The sequence below is a fragment of the Hoplias malabaricus genome, chromosome 2 (genome assembly GCF_029633855.1).
Source record: "Hoplias malabaricus isolate fHopMal1 chromosome 2, fHopMal1.hap1, whole genome shotgun sequence".
Classification (NCBI taxonomy): domain Eukaryota; kingdom Metazoa; phylum Chordata; class Actinopteri; order Characiformes; family Erythrinidae; genus Hoplias; species Hoplias malabaricus.
The window spans coordinates 75,640,487-75,657,393 of record NC_089801.1 but is presented as its reverse complement, the minus strand read 5'-3'; the positions used below and the strand labels follow the sequence as shown (position 1 = coordinate 75,657,393).

Genomic DNA, 16,907 nt, shown 5'->3' with positions numbered 1-16,907 from the left:
AAACCGATGGCCAATCACGTTTCTGTAAGGCGGGGCTTGTCTGAATACGGGTGTGTTTAAAACAACAGCACCGCAGCTGGACCACTTGAGCGTTCCCCAGCACTGCGAGCGTCGCAGCGCGCGCCTCTTTCCGCCCCGCTCTCGGGTTGCCGGGCGCCGAGGCTCGCGCGCTGTTTAAGCAGAACACAATTACAAATAAGCGCAAATATTTACACAGAAAATACACCGCGCGCGGGTATAAATGACCCTCAATGAAAGGAAAACTAGCACAAAGCGGACTGAAGAGTGACCTCCATCTCCATCACTGCGAGGTAAGGAAAGACCATCAGATAATATATAATTTCACTAATATACAAAAAAGCGTTTGTGGAAAATACATACATACTATGTAAATATACTCCATGGTTGCCATTTTAAAGAGAATTCCACTGCTTTCACAAATTATAAAACGAAGACGTTCAGATTTATTTGAAAAGAAATTCCCCATATTTAAATACACTTAAAAAACTCTGAAATGTCCACAGTGCTTTATAAATGAACGAGTCTAAAGTGGTTAACTATATCACAGAAAGTGAGCTATTGGCCTGTAGTAACAGCACGTGTGGTTTCTAAAATCCATGAATAGAAACATGGTGTAATAATAAATAGTGGCAAATGTTAAATTTAATCAGATTTACCCTTCTATTATCAATATTATTACTTATATATCACTATTATTAATATATCTTATTATGAATTATACATCATTATTATTACTATACCTCTCCTATAGACATCAATACCTGATTCCTGTCAGCACCATTGTCAAATAATAGCACAATGCTGCTGAAAAGTATTTAATGTAGTTCATGTCCAGGCAAATCGGTCCTTAAGAGTCCAATATTAATATTTCAGAAATCATGTCACAGACGATAATGTAGTATACATTTTCCATTTATTTATATCTGGTTTCCAAAGAAATCTGTAGAAATGTGCCTTTTTCTAAAGTTCAGTCGTAGATGTTGGTTGCATATTTGTTCCTTTTGTTATACATTCATAATTCATGCTGGTTCTCCTCAGAAATATCTCCTTTACACAATGGCCTTTTAAGCTGTAAATAAAATAAATAGATCATGGCTAAATTCTTTTTCAAGTAAACATTTCAGATTCAACCATTATAAAATATTTTTTAACTTTAATTCAGTTTCAGTATTACAGGACTGCATGGTGGTGCTACAGGTAGAGTCACTTCCACACAGTTCCAGGGTCCTAGGTTTGTGGTTTCAATCCCTGTCTCAGGTCACTGAGGAGGTTGGTGTATTCTTTATATGTCTGCGTGGGTTTCTTCCGGGTGGTAGTCCTGTCTCTCTCATTCCCCACCCACAAAAAACTAAACAAAAACATGTTGGCGTATATACAAATGTGTCCATAGGTGTGAATCACTGAGTGAGTGTGTGATGCTCTGTGATTGACTGTCCAGGGTGTGTCAGGGACCCTGAACAAACTGATAAACTGATTACAGGAATGTTTGAATGAATGAATTAGATCCCAGTATCTATCCTCTGCACTACCATGCAGCCCCATATCCATTCATTTTGTCGTAATATTTATTCATTCATCGTCTGTGACCACTTATTCAGTTCAGGGTTGCGGCGCATTCAGAGCCTACCGGGAATCATTGGGCACAATGCAGGGACACACCAGTGCTTGGCAGGGCGACACACACTCTCACATTCACTCACACACTGACACCTACGGACACTTTCGAGTCACCAGTCTACCTACCAACATGCAGGAGGAAACCCACTCAGACACAGGGAGAACCCACCAAACCCCTCACAGACAGTCACCCAGAGTAGGGCTCAAACCCACAACCCCAGGACCCTGGAGCTGTATGACAACCTGGTGCTTCACCAAGCTGCCCTTCTTTCATTATATATGATCAAATTTGTAGGATGGCAGCCAGCGTGATCAGAACCCTGAGCGGTTATGGATTGGCCAGACCAGTCCAGACCTGCTTTGTTCCCAATGAGGAAGAGGAGGCTGAGGAAGAGTATGAAGAGGACCCGAGGGAGGAGATGGAGGACAGTTTTGAGGAGGAGGATTCTCCAAACGCTCAGTCTCAGAAGGAAGAGCCTTGGGCTGAGGACCCCTCATTTGTCCACACTGAGATGACTGATCGTCTGCTGCGGTTCGCTGAGCTCATCAGCAGTGATGTCCAGAGATACTTTGGATGCAGTCACGATCCTGAAGCCTGTGATATTTATGCAGACAGAGTGTGTCCAGAGATCAGTGGCCGACAACGATACTATGCAGACTTCATGAGAGTGGCATCGTCAGAGCAGGGGCAGGAGCCTGAAAAACTGGGCCCCCTCGCAGAGCTCTTCAAGGAGGCCCACAGGAAGAGGCAGGGTTTACCCATGACCCAGCGTCGTCTACCCAGCAGCTTTTGGACAGAGCCACAACCTTTCCACCTTACGAACACACAGGATACCCTCAGTATCTCCACCGAAACCTCACTTTGTAGTAACAACAATACTCCAATAAGCACACTGAGTACTGCTACTCCAGTGACCACCATCAGCAGCTCCAGTACTCCGGATTTCAGTGACTTGCTCGCTCACTGGGCAAACGACAGAGACAATGGCAGTGAGTTCAGCTGTGATTACCAGCTTCCATAAAGCTGTAATGGAAATACAGAGATGTGTGCAAAAATGTGGGTATGCTTTGTCCATTGACCTGTTTGGATGATTTTGCTGAGGTACACAATCTCTACAGAGAACACTGCTGCTCATTTTAATACACAATAACAGTTTATTTGCTGAATTAAACATCTAGGGCTATGCAAAAGATACATACTTAAAGGGAGCATCTATGATTGTGGGGAAACTCTGTTTTCTGGTTTGTTTATATTCAGAAGCTCCACGTCTTTTAAGAAGGGGGTTTGAAGGGGAAAAAAAGTGTTGACTGTTGTTTGTACAAGGCTGAAATTTATTTAATTTTGTAGCACTTTCGGTCTATGTTTACTTTCTTACAGTTAGTTCTCTCCTGAATTTAGAGTCAGTTCCATCTGACGCAAAAATAAATCAATATTACCCACTTATGGAACAGGAATAGAGTAATAGTTTAAAAAAGTTTGAAGGTCTCTTCAGATGCAGTTTCTCTGCTCAGAGGAGAGTGAGAAAGCCTAGCATACCAGACAGAGACCCTTTGTTTTTTTGTTTGTTTGTTTGTTTTCTTTTAAACATTTACACACACTGGGGCTGTTTTCGAGCACACAAACAGACTGGAGAGCTAGCAACTGGTAAGGAAACATCTTCATTGAAATGATGAATGTCGCCTTTACTGTTTTATTTACCCCATTATGTTTAAACCTGGCAAATAAATATAAAATGTAATTTAACCTGTGGTGTTTAATGTTTATGTACAAATATACACCTCTATTAATGGAGGTTTTTAAAGTCTACCCATATTTTTGTCATCTCGGGAATGTCTACAGACATTGTACATTACAAGACTAGGCTCCCACTTCCATGAACATGAAGGTACCTTTAAAGGAACACTTGGTAAGATTTTGTGTATGGTTTCCTACCCTCCTCTCAAAGTTACAAAGGGCAGTTTCTGCAGTGCAGAGCCTGGACTAGCAAAGACAGAGGTTGAGTTCTCTTTGTTACAAGCCAGTGAAGCATCACAATGGTTTTGAAGCTGTAATTTAAAGCTAAAATATTGCCTAGTGTTCCTTTAAACATAAAATTAAAAACCAACATTTAAAAAAGCATGAATGGTTAACACAGTTTTTGGCTGAAATAATGCCATAAAAATCTTCTCAGCTTCTTCTAGATACTGTGCATGGGGTTCTAGGGTAGGGAATCCCTGCTTAGGGCTTTATCAGGAGGCCAATTAGCTGTTTTTATTCAAGGGTGGGACTTACCCTGTAAACAGAGGTATATTGAGTATTAAAGGGAATATCTATGATTATTGGGAAATGCAGTTCTCTCTGTTTTGTTTATGTTTAGAAGCTCTGCATCTTTTAAGGTGGGGTGATATGTTTAAGGGGAAAAAATGACTGTTGTTTAACTTGACTGTACAATTTTATTCACTGTTTTAAGTTACTAGAGAAACTCATTTGTACCTCGAGCTACAGCAAAAATACCCACGTATGGAGCAGGAATGGAGAAGTGTCTTCATCTCAGTTCATGTTTAGAGTTCTCACCATTGTCTAAAAAACCCTAGATATCTCTGCCATGAGCAGAGAGAGTGGAGAGAAAAAGCCTTGCATACGGTACTGAAACATTTGTTTTTTGCTCATTTACAGACAGGCTTTGTAAACACATTAGACCAATTTCCAATATTCAAACAAACTGGAGAGTTAGCATATGGTAAGGAAACATCTTAACTTTATAAAAAAAAGTATTTTTTGATTACAATCATGAAATTTGAACGCCTTTTAGTCTTTCAATCAAGTCAGGAAAGTAATCAGAAAACAATTATCAGGGAATTTAATTTCTCCTAACTTTGTCTTTATTGATTACAGCTGTCATTAATTTTGAGAAACATGCTTTCAGCTTTCTTATTTTTCAGAAGTAATCTGCAGGTTAATTTTTATGACATCAAAATTAATCTTGGGAATTCATTGAAATTTCTCTTGATTACATGATTCATGATTTTTTCCATGATTCAAGTGTTATAATTTTTTTCCTTTAAAACCCCATTCCAAGTTATTCCTCAATAAATTCCTGAAAAAAAAAGTATAACTGGTATAAAAAAGTATAATCCTTGTACTTTTATGCTATAAATGAATAAATGCTCTCTGAATAGTGTACGTTGTTAAACACATTGTAAAACACAGACATCTCGTTTCACCTTATTTCTTCTTCCTTTAATCGCTTTAAAAGTAAACATGCTCCTAATACTGCTTGAATATTTGGTTTATTGTATACATTGTGGGGAATAAATTACTATATATAAAAGTCTGACTGAAATCTAGTGCCTCATCTGTCTGATGATTCTGTATACACATATTCATTCACACATTCGTTATCCGTAACCACTTATCCAGTTCTGGGTCGCGGAGCACCCGGAGGAAACCCACGTGGACACAGGGAGAACACACCAAACTCCTCACAGACAGTCACCCGGAGCCGGATTTGAACCCACAACCTCCAGGTCCCTTTACACATATTACATATCATCATATCTGATGACAAATCATCTGATGAACATATCAAATATAAGAATTCAAACGATTTCTGAAAACAACAGTTGATTTTTCCAACCAATCAAGGCATAATAGTAGTATTAATAATAATAATATAGTTAAGAAATTGTATCAGCAATGTATATTTTATAGTTTAAATGACGTCACTGGAAATGTATTATATTAAACATGTTTAAATAACTCAGCTTAATTTAAATTCAATGTTAAACCTCAAATAATTTGGACATTTATTATATTTTAGTTTATGTTTTGACCAATTAATCACAGTTTTTAATATAATTCAAAGGACAAAATGGTTCACAACGAACAAAATGAGACAATTGTTTTGATCGTGGAAAATTATGTTAAACAGTAATATCATGTTTCCCTCTTCACCCCACCACATCCTGTCACTGAGTGAATGAAGGCCTAATTATATCTGTGAAATAAGAAAACAGTTCTATATAAATATATGTATTAAAGTCTAAATAAAAAACATTTCATTGTTAAGCTTCAGAATCAAAACATTACTTTTTTAATGTTCCCAGTGAAATATCATTTGATCAGGATTTCACTATTGTGTCTATGTGTGAAATTAGGCTCCAACATCTTTGGGAACAAGAAGGTGTCCCAAACTGAAGACCTAGGTCCAATGGATAAAGGATGCAATTAACTTTGTCAAAAGGTAATGTTTCATGAAGGCCATTTTTTCTTAATACAGCAAGGCAAGGCAGATTTCTGTTAAAGTGGCATTAATACTGTCTCAGAGAGTGTCATGTAATTCAGAGGTGAATAATCACTCACATCAGCCTTAATGCTATAAACCTAGTGTAGTATCTACCTAATATTAAAATATATTTTAAAGGAACAATATGTGATTTGTGCCACCAACATCTAGTAAACGATATGAATGTGATTATTTATCATTTTTGCATCTTTCTACAAAAAGCAACTGACATGAGATGAAGCATTAAATTGCTTTGTAACCCTGAATATATCAGTTATTTCCTTAAATAGTTCCCCCATATGTGGGTGGCCATGTATAAAATCTATTTACTATAGAATCTCTCATTTCCAAAATTAATCCAAACAACTAGGTGTCAAAATATTGGTTTTTACATAATATGAAGAAACATCTTTGGAGAAGATGGCTGAATGCTCTTTTTAATGAGCCCAATGTAAGTTGTTTTAATATAATCAGATTTGTCTTTCCTCGAACAAAGCCCTAGCCAAACAGACAACAAAGGCCCTTATATATAAAAGAAAATAACTCACGATTTGCATATATCCAGTAAGTTATGTAAAACAGCTGGGCACATTCTAACATTTGAATCTGCGTGAGGTTATGGTTAGTTTAATTTGGTGAGTGATAGCAGCCAACAGACAAACATGGCATTTAAAAAACACTTACATACAGCGGCCACTAAAAGAAATAGTTATTGTTTAGAAACATTTATGTTTTTGGGCCAGTCTCACTGAATTACAAAACAAAATATCAAACCAAATGGCATTTATTTTATACACAGTAATGACTTTTATTTTCTTGCAAATTTTTAGGTTTGCAAGTAAAAAGAATAGACCAAAAAAAAGGGACTTGTTAACAAACATAGAAAATGCTTGTTTTCTCATAGCAATATATTGAACACCAGCCCAGACCTCCGCATCTTTGAATATATTTGTTGAGATTATTTGGTCTGTGAAAAGCAGAAAATGCAGAACCTTGGGGGTCTCAAATAATATCCCTGTACTTTTCTGAAAGTCATAAAAATAAACAGAAGTCGCAATTGATGGACACCATAAATACCGAAAACATATACAATCTAATTAGTTGTTGAAGCTTCTGTGTTATACATGTGACATACATCTACATAAAGGCAAATTTCATTGTTTGACCCCTGTATCAGTTGACATCAATGTTCATCAATGTTTTCTGTCGCAAGGTTGTGTCATGCCACTTTTTGGGTGAAATAACAAAGCAGATTAAACAACCGACTGTAGCCCAGTGTATATCCAGCCTTCTGAACACTGCTTAATATAAAATCTAACCATATTCAGTAATAGTTCATGAGATGATTATATAAACAATATCATCAGAATTTTTCTTGGGTACACTTTACGAGTCATATCAGTCATGGGTAGATTTGAATGCATTTGTGCATACTCAGTTTGTAACCCATTATAGATATTTAATTAATACTTCCTACACTTGGAGAGGGTTGGCTTGTGTCCAGCAGGATCTCGAGGGTGGTTTCCTATTGTTCGTTCGTTGACACCTTTGCATATAATCTGACCTTACGATAAACTCTTCTCCCGTCAACGTCTGAGAGAGTGTAAGACAGTTCCATGAGGCCAGTAGATTTGCTCCACGCACACACAACTGTATGACTCGTCACTCTTAGCCCACTCTTATCAACTTCACAAGGCTGAACAACTGCGCCAGATCTCCCGGGACACGCTCCTGAAGAACCTCGCTCCACCATGAAGCTCCTCCGTGTGCTGTTGCTCTCTTTCCTGCTCTGTGCTTTAAGTTCCAGGGCAGAGGATGAAGGGTCAGAAGAGGAATCCAAAGAGGACACAAAAGAGGCCAGTGATGAGACAGATAACGATTCAGAAGAACAAGAAAAGACAGACGAACTAACAGAGGAAAAAGATGTCTTGCTCCTTCATGACAAGAACTTTGCGAGGGCCCTTAATGAGAGCAAATACCTGCTGGTGGAATTCTGTAAGTATGGCCTTGATGTAACGTATTCGTAATTAGTTATTCAAACAGTTAGAGGTCGTTGTTACAATCTAAAAACGTCTTTGAGCCTTTGTTAAAGTGGATTTTCTCAGATTTCTCCATTGATAGTTAAACTGTTCAGTGGTTTGATGTGAAATATTACATCACAGAGAATCGTATTGATATACATTTTTATTTCATGAAGGTGATAGGAAACTGTTGTATATTTGCAATAAATTTATTTATTTACTACGTGTACATACGTTTTTTTTTTTATGAATCTATTTATTTTTAAATGTGGGATTGACTTCTTTTGGCTTTAAATCATCCTGCATGTATCTATCCACCAGCATATGTTTTATGGTGTAGTCTTGAAAGGCACTAAACTCTTCAGACATCTGGTTCCTAACATTACAACTAGAAGCATGTGTCATAAGACAATAATACATTGCAAATCATTAAAGCATTATATTTCAGAAATATTACTTTAGTGTGATCATAATCCTAAACGGATAATGCCCCACTCTTGAGCACAGTCATCCTATTCATTATTGAAAACCTTGTATTATTTGGTGCCATTATTTGAAATTGCCACATGCCCTTTGTGTTGGGTAAATACTTCAAGATGAATGGACTGATAGATATGTATATTTATTGCGTCCAATTTAACCTTAATGCATTAAAATAAATTAAAACGTAATGATGTTTTCTCTCATCCTGGTAAGTGACCATTTAAAAGATATATTTCCACAGCAATGAAAATCAAGACGTGTGCATCATTTGGAGTTGAAAATACTCACGTATGAATAACGTTACCTGACAGCATTTGATCTGTAGGAGATTGTGTGTGGTTTAATATATGTATGTATCGGGATTTCCGTTGTTTTATAGTTTATTATTGTGAATATTTAAAAATAAAAGTGTCAGAAATGTTTTTAAAGCTATGCTTCCACATCATATAAAAATAAAAGGTTTAATACGGTAAATACATTCAGTTGAACATATATACAATTCAAGAACCATCAAAGAGCCTTTATATTTAAGAGTGTAGTCATTTGTATACATAGGTTACTATACACTCAAAAAAAGGGTCTCGTTAACAGTTCTTGACTTGGATTTATCTTTTTGAAGCAGAAGAATTAGTTGCAGGTTTTTAAAGTTTCTACATATTTTACCAAATAGAGGAAGTTCTAAGCCAATAATCACTTAAGGACCTTTAAACACGTAAAACAGAATGTGTAATTAAGTATAATTTGGATTATACATCCTTGAATGCAGGCTAGAAGTGTGTTAGCAGTAAAAGGAGTTAAGTTGCCACAAGAGAAAGTTCAGAGTATGTAGGTAGCGCTTATCACCATCAGCACAGATGCAAATTTTCCCACATTACAAAGGTGCAAGTGTGCTAATTTGCCACGTGACCAAGACTATTTTGGACACGTATCAATTGCAGTTGTGGCCTGCCTCAACATTGTGGCCACTTTATTTGAGCCACATTAACATAAAATATGAACTCTGAACCCATATACTGCATTGAAAATGGCAAAATGGCAACTCTATAGGGTTTTTCAAAATATTTCAAAGGATAAACCATTATTTAACTCTCATTCAAAGTTAAGATTTTGTTGTAATACAGTGTTTATCCAGTCGCGGTGGGTCCGGAGCCTATCCGGGATCACTGGGCGCAAGGCAGGAACACACCCTGGAGGGGGTGCCTGTCCTTCACAGGGCGACACACACTCATACATATGGACACTTTTGAGAAGCCAATCCACCTACTGTGCTTTAGGACCATAGCACTTGGAGGAAACCCGCACAGATACAGAGAGAACACAAGTGCATTACTAATAAAATGTATTATAATTATTATTATTATAATAATAATTAAATATTATTATTCTATCACAATCAATCTGACACAGTTTCTCTAGAATAGACATAACATCTTAAACCACTGTGAACATAATTGTGTACATATAAACAGTTTAACTATTAAGAATGCCTTACTCCTCTAACTTTAGCTGTTTTTCCTCTCTGTCTGGTCCTGCTGACACCTACTTAAATATTCACCACCCTCTTCTTTCTGCTCTCTGAAAGATGCCCCATGGTGCGGTCACTGCCGAGCTCTTGAGCCGATTTATGCAGAGGTTGCTGGGCAGCTGAAGAATGAATCCTCTCCAGTGCGACTGGCCAAGGTGGACGCCACAGAGGAGAAGGAACTGGCCGAAGAGTTTAACGTGGATAGTTTTCCAACACTTAAATTCTTTAAAGATGGCAACAGGCTGGATGTCACAGAATTCACAGGTGGTGTTAGGGTTAATATATAAATATATATATATGTGTGTGTGTGTGTGTCTAAGATTAATCTATCCATCTATCTGTTTGTACTTCTTTTGATAACATGTCATCATGTATTGAAGGGAAACGCACTGCAAAGGGAATCGTACAGTGGTTGCAGCGGCGCCTGGGTCCTAGTGCCACTCTTCTAAAGAAGGCCAAAGATGTTAAAAACCTACTGGATGCACATGATGTGGTGGTGGTTGGGTTCTTTGAGGTAAACGATGTGCAGAAGTCACATGCATATCCATTTTTACTATTTAGTTCAGTTTCCACTGAAGTTCACTGTATATTTAAACATAAAGTTGTCAATGGATACAATGTATCTCTTTCTATTTTTTATTAAATAAGTATATGAAATTTGAATGACAATTTGAAAAATAGTTTAAGGATTAAAGGACCACAGCATGAATTTTATACAAAATAGTTTTTCCTTGCTTTTAAACATGTGAACATTTAATTTAAAACACATCCTTGGCAATGAACATACACACACACGCAAACTGGAAATGTACTAGCATCCAATTTTACCCATCAAACACATTTATTTCTTCCTCAATTCATTTTTTACTAGTGACGTGAGGCCGGAAGAATAAGAAAAACTATTTTACGTCACTCTTCAGGGATTCAGTACCTGTGCACTTCCAAATCTAGTGTTTTATTCTTTCTCTAATCACCAGGACTTGGAAGGAGAGGAGGCGAAGGTGTTTTATGATGTCGCAATGGACACAGTCAGCCTTAACTTTGGCATCACTAGCAGTCCAGAAGTCTTTAAGAAGTATGATGTAAAGAAAGACACAGTGGTGCTCTTCAAAAAGGTGATCATTTGATCATCGTTCAGCCATAAAATATAAAGTACTTGTTTTTGAAACCGGGAATTAAAGCAGTGGGTTTGCTGTTGGTTTGTTTGCAGTTTGATGACAAGCGAGCTGACATGCCCCTCCCTGAGGACAGCAAGCTGGACAAGGACGACCTGATCACCTTCATAAAGAACAACAGTCTGGAGCTTGTCATTACTTTCAGCGAAGAGGTATCGGTATATTAACGTCAGTGGCTGGAGTAGTGTAGTGGGTAAAACTCTTATAGTCCCCATAGGAGACTGGGATTTAGTTCCTAGCACGAGACTTCACCTTGTTACATGATTGAAACTGTATGTTATTCTCGATGAGATCACCTGCCATGTGTCATGTATGTAAACATGTTTGGCTGAATATTTTAGATTAATCACGTGTACATTCCAGGGCCTAAATAATATTGCCAACAACCATTGCTATTCTGTCCTGTTTCTGCAGAACGCTGATAAGATTTTTGCCTCTAAAATTCACAATCACATCCTTCTGTTCATCAACACAACCATTGAGTCCCACAACGCACTGCTGGATGACTACAGAGCAGCTGCCGCTGAGTTTAAAGGCAAAGTAGGTATTACATCCTCACAAGTACACACATATCCTGTCTACTAATGACTCTGTATGTTATAAGACGTTAGAGAAGCACACCAAATTTCATTTTCTAACGGAAACATCTCTCCTTACAATGGTTCTCTTGTTTGAATTTGCATCCACCAAGCAGGTCACTTAGATGCATGCATTTTCTGTGCAGCAAACCTGCCTACATTTTGACGTTCATGACTCTAGGGCGGGTAGTCACACAGTGCACCGGTTTCCTCCCACAGTCCAAAAACACACGTTGGTAGGTGGATTGGTGACTCAAAAGTGTACGTAGGTGTGAGTGTGTGTCGACCTGTGAAGGACTGGTGCCCCCTCCAGGGTGTGTTTCTGCCTTGCGCCCAATGATTCCAGGTAGGCTCCAGTCCCACCATGACTCTGAATTAGATATACAGTTACAGACAATGAATGAATGAATGAATGATTCTAGGGCCACCCTTACCCTGTACCCAGGATTGTTCTTAATATTACTCACTCAGATTATGCCTGTACAGCCCTGGAGCCTGTGACCTTTCATGCTCTGCACTTCTTCACTTTACCTCAGATGAAGTATGGAGGATGCGCTGCTTGTGTCTGGTCCATGCTGTTTGCAGATACATAGATCAATCTTAAGATCGGGCCTTAACTTTTTCTAGTACGATGATGACTCTGTAGGTAGCTAGTTCATTTTCCTTTCCACCTTAAATCAATTACATTCTAGTGCTTGGCATTACTGCAACACTTAAGGAGGAACTGGAAGATTTAAAAACAATAAGAATAAGTAAGTAGAATACACTTTTATATCACAGAAGAGTTAAAAGATTTCTCTGCAACCCATTTTTTTGACTTGCGACTCATCTAAGTGCCATGTTGCAAGGTTTGAAAAACCCTGCCCTAACCAAGGGTTGCTCTGTTTTACCCCATGGTTCACTAGGTGAAGGAACACTTTGTGGGATCTTTTTAAGGTGCTGTCTGTTGGATGTCGGATGACAGTCAAATTTTAATGGAAAAGTCAGTTTGTAATCATGAAATGCTGGCATTGGCCATGCCTTTCCCATAGAGAAATACTGAACAATGATAAAAGGGAATGAAAGTGTAAACATATAGCCCAAATTCACTGAATCACAATTCAGGTATTTAACGAAGCTACCCTTCTTGCATCTCATGGGGGGGAAGTCTCATAATGACTGGAGGATGAGTTGCCCGAGGGTTTTATAAGGGGTGGGCACTCCTGGATCACTGCTATGACTGGTTTGTCAGTCACATGGCAGTACCCTTGGTACTTTCATGGAGGTCATTCAGAGAACAGGGCTATATTATATTTTGGTTTCTAGATATGCAGTGGTTTCACTGGATTAGGAACACCTACCTTGTATCTACACTCATTGTTCATATTATCAGCTCCACTGACCACACAGAAGCACTTTTTAGTTGTACAATCACAATTACAATCCACCAGTTTCTTTACATACTTCCGAATTCCCATTTCACCCTGCTCTTCAAGGGTCAGGATCAGAGAGTGGATCTGACACAGTAGATCAGACACAGCAGTACTGCTAGAGTTGTTAATGCCCTCAGTCACACTGCTGGGCTGAAAATAGTCCACCAACAGCATCCTGTGTCCAAGATGCAGCAATAGATGAGCTACTGTCTCAGACTGTATATCAGGTGGATCAACAAGGTAGGTGTGTCTAATTGAGCGGACAGTGAGTGGACACAAGGTTTAAAAACTCCAGCAGCACTGCTGTGTCTGATCCACTCATACCAGCACAACACACACTAACACACCACCACAACATTAGTGTCATTGCTGAGCAGGGTTTAATGGGGATAAGATAGTACACAGAGAAACAGGTGGACTACAGCCTGTAACTGTAAAACTACAAAGTGCTCCTGCATGGTCAGTGGAGCTGATAAAATGGAGATTGAGCATTGATACAAGGTAGGAGTGTTCCTATTTCAGTGATCAGTCAATGTATTTACATGTACACTGTATTTCTACGTGAATATAGGTGTTGTTCATCAAGATAGATGTAAATGGAGAGGTTTCCCACGTTATGAAATATTTCGGTATCTCAGCCAGCGACGCTCCAGTTCTCCGTCTAATCAACACTGACACTGTAAAAAAGTATGCCATGGAGGAAGAAGTGATCGACAAGGAAACACTGACTAACTTCTGCCAGGATGTGCTGGATGGAAAAATCAAGGTCAGCAAGTACCTCTTCATTAATTATTTTCCAGTCAAAAAATAAATAAGTACATGTTCCTTTTCCGCTTTTGTTTGTTTCAAATCCAACTGACGGCCAACTGTCTTTCTGTAGCCCCATTTGATGAGCCAAGAGATTCCAGAAGACTGGGATAAGAATCCTGTCAAAGTGCTGGTGGGCAAGAACTTTGAACAAGTTGCCTTCGATGAGACCAAAAACGTCTTTGTGGAATTCTGTAAGTATGAAAGAGTGTGTTGGCACACACACAATCCATCTGACAGTTTCAGAAAAGCAGGGTTTCCTACAATTCTATTGAAAAACACCTTAGGAATTGGATCATGTGAAAACTAATTTGACATTAATCAGATTTCTTTTGACCTTAGCTTCAAACCTCCATAACAAACCTCCATAACATGAACAAAAGACTAAGAAATTGTCTTATTAAAATAAAGTACCCTCAGCGGTAAATATTTAGTGATGTATAAGACACAAAATTGTACAAACCCATGTCTGTACGCGTGATATCTTCTTTGCTCAGATGCTCCTTGGTGTGGTCATTGTAAGGAGCTTGCTCCTGTCTGGGAGAAACTTGCAGAAAAATACAAAAACCATGAAAACATCATCATTGCCAACATGGACGCTACTGCCAATGAGGTGGAGGAGGTGTCAGTGCAGGGATTTCCCACACTGAAGTTCTTTCCTGCTGGGACAGAAAGAAAGGTCAGAAAATACTGCATTAACGCTCAGATTCTTAATAAAATTACTGCATACATTTCAATTACAGTCCACACTAGTGACCTCCAGTCTCAGTCCTTGGAAGCTCATGCTCTTTCTTTATATACCACTTCTGTTTTAAACACTAATATCAGGTGGTGGACTACAATGGAAAGAGAGATTTAGAAACTTTCTCCAAATTTCTGGACAATGGAGGAGTGCTGCCAGAGGAAGAGGAGGAGGATGAGGATGACAGCAAACCTGAGGATGAGGATGAGGACGACAGCAAACCTGAGGATGAGGATGAGGATGACAGCAAACCTGAGGATGACGATGAGGACGACAGCAAACCTGAGGATGAGGATGAGGACAAGGATCAGAAAGACAGTGATGAAGATGAGGTTAGTAAAATATTATACTTCATACAAAACATAACTTGACTTAAAGCACTGTTCATTATTGATATAAAATATTTTACTAAAGGGATGAAATATAAACTATTTTTTGGTTGTTTTTTTCTTGGTAATTATATGTTGGACACTAAATAAGACTAAAAATAAACATGGATTTAAAAATGCACTCAATTTGAATGTAGTTAATTATTTGCTTTTTATTATTGCTTTTAGGTCTCAAATGAAACAACAGAAGATTCAGATAAAACCAGTAATGAATCCAGCAGCAAAGATGAGCTATGAGAGACCTACATGAATCAACCTACATTTTAAGATACTAAGTCACATGTTTAAGAAAATAATTATTCATTAGAGAATAATTGGGAAATGGGAAATTGTGATTATTTGGATTAGGTCAATATATAGGAAAGGATGATTATTATTTAAGTACTAAACACTTACACAGTAAACGCACTTACATAGTAAGTCAATTTTTTGAAAAAGAAATAAGTAAATATTCTCAACTGCATTAATCAAAAAGTTGAGAAAATAAGTCAAATGCCAAGATCTTGAACAACCTTCTGCCAGAAACAAAAAAAATAATTAATCTCTTCTTCCATAAGTCTGTCTGAGAAACATACTCATAAATTATTGTAAAACATTTATATAAGTGTAAATCATTTGGCTTTGAAGTAAACAGTATAATATCAAATATATCAAAATATCAAAAATATGTTTCTCAATTAAATAAATACTCAAAAAAGAGCAAGAGAAATACTATATTTTGGCACACACACACATATATATATATATATATATATATATGTCACACAGGAACCCACAACAACAATAATAAAAATGAGCCAAGTGCAGGTTTATTTTCACGAAATCACGAAAGTCCAAATCAGGCAGGGTCAAATCCAGGAAGTCAGTCCATAAATTCATATAAATATCACAAAAACACTGACCAATACTCAGCAACCATAAACAGAAGAAAAGAGTCTTAACCAGGAAAGCAGCTATTGAATATATATACACTCAGACATAGGCCATTAATCATACAAGACTTCACAAAGACGTCCAGCCAAACACAGATCATATAAACACACTAAAATGGCTGCTAATTAGAAACAGGAGAAAGTTCAAAACCTAGAATTCTGGCGACAGTGACCTCTGTTGGTCTGGAGGAGAACCTGCAGCAGCAGATGTGACAATATCCAAGACTGAGTTGCTGTATGGAAGAAAATCAGTTGTATAATGTAAATGACTGCATCCCTGAAATGGACTAAGTCGAAAAGGTGATGATGATAATGAAAATGCAAGGTGTAATGGCCATGAATATCTATATTCATTTTTTTTTTTAATGTTGCATTTTCAATATTCTTTAAATCAGCTTAGAGTGGGGCAACAGGACAGTCTATCTGCTCATCAATGGGATTCCTTAGCTGCCTGAGAGACTAAAAAAGACCTCAGAAATATGACACTCATGAGTTTACATTGTTTTGTTTGTTTTTTCCACTAGATAAGATTACACTAGATAAGATTTTAAAATGCAGTTGTCTCCGCATTTAACCCCCGCCATGCATAATTTAGTATGTATTTGTATGTATTTATGAATATTATGTAAAGTACAATGCAAAATAATTTCTTTGCCATCTTGGATTCACAAGTGTTCCATTTGAAACCTTTGACATTTTTGGTGGATCCACATTTTATACAATTTATTCATCTGCTTTCTATGGAATATTTCAAAACAGTATAATTTCAATATAATTTCTAGAATTTCTTTCCTTTTTTTTTTTTTGCTTTTTTTGTGTTGCAGGCATCAAAATGTCCATTTGTTTATATTAACGAAATACAATAAATTGGTTACTCAAAATATTGCAAGTGTTTGCTTTGTTATTTTGTCAGTTAAATAAAATGAAGGATGAACAATGA

The 16,907-nt window shown here is 37.5% G+C and overlaps 2 protein-coding genes across 2 annotated transcripts; both read left to right on the top strand.

Annotated features, from left to right (window-relative positions):
- Positions 1 to 135: 135 nt before the first annotated feature.
- Positions 136 to 2,928, top strand: LOC136685978 (protein PERCC1). Its single transcript, XM_066659490.1, has 2 exons — positions 136 to 311; positions 1,934 to 2,928. Exon 2 carries the CDS (start codon positions 1,935 to 1,937, stop codon positions 2,658 to 2,660), a length of 726 nt encoding a protein of 241 aa, XP_066515587.1. The 5' UTR covers positions 136 to 311; position 1,934; the 3' UTR covers positions 2,661 to 2,928.
- Positions 2,929 to 7,400: 4,472 nt separating this feature from the next.
- On the top strand, positions 7,401 to 16,798 carry pdia2 (protein disulfide isomerase family A, member 2). The gene is made up of 11 exons (XM_066659489.1): positions 7,401 to 7,898; positions 9,990 to 10,196; positions 10,313 to 10,446; positions 10,910 to 11,047; positions 11,143 to 11,259; positions 11,522 to 11,647; positions 13,669 to 13,863; positions 13,978 to 14,098; positions 14,402 to 14,583; positions 14,733 to 14,978; positions 15,204 to 16,798. Exons 1-11 carry the CDS (start codon positions 7,655 to 7,657, stop codon positions 15,270 to 15,272), a joined length of 1,779 nt encoding a protein of 592 aa, XP_066515586.1. The 5' UTR covers positions 7,401 to 7,654; the 3' UTR covers positions 15,273 to 16,798.
- The last annotated feature ends 109 nt before the right edge of the window (positions 16,799 to 16,907 follow it).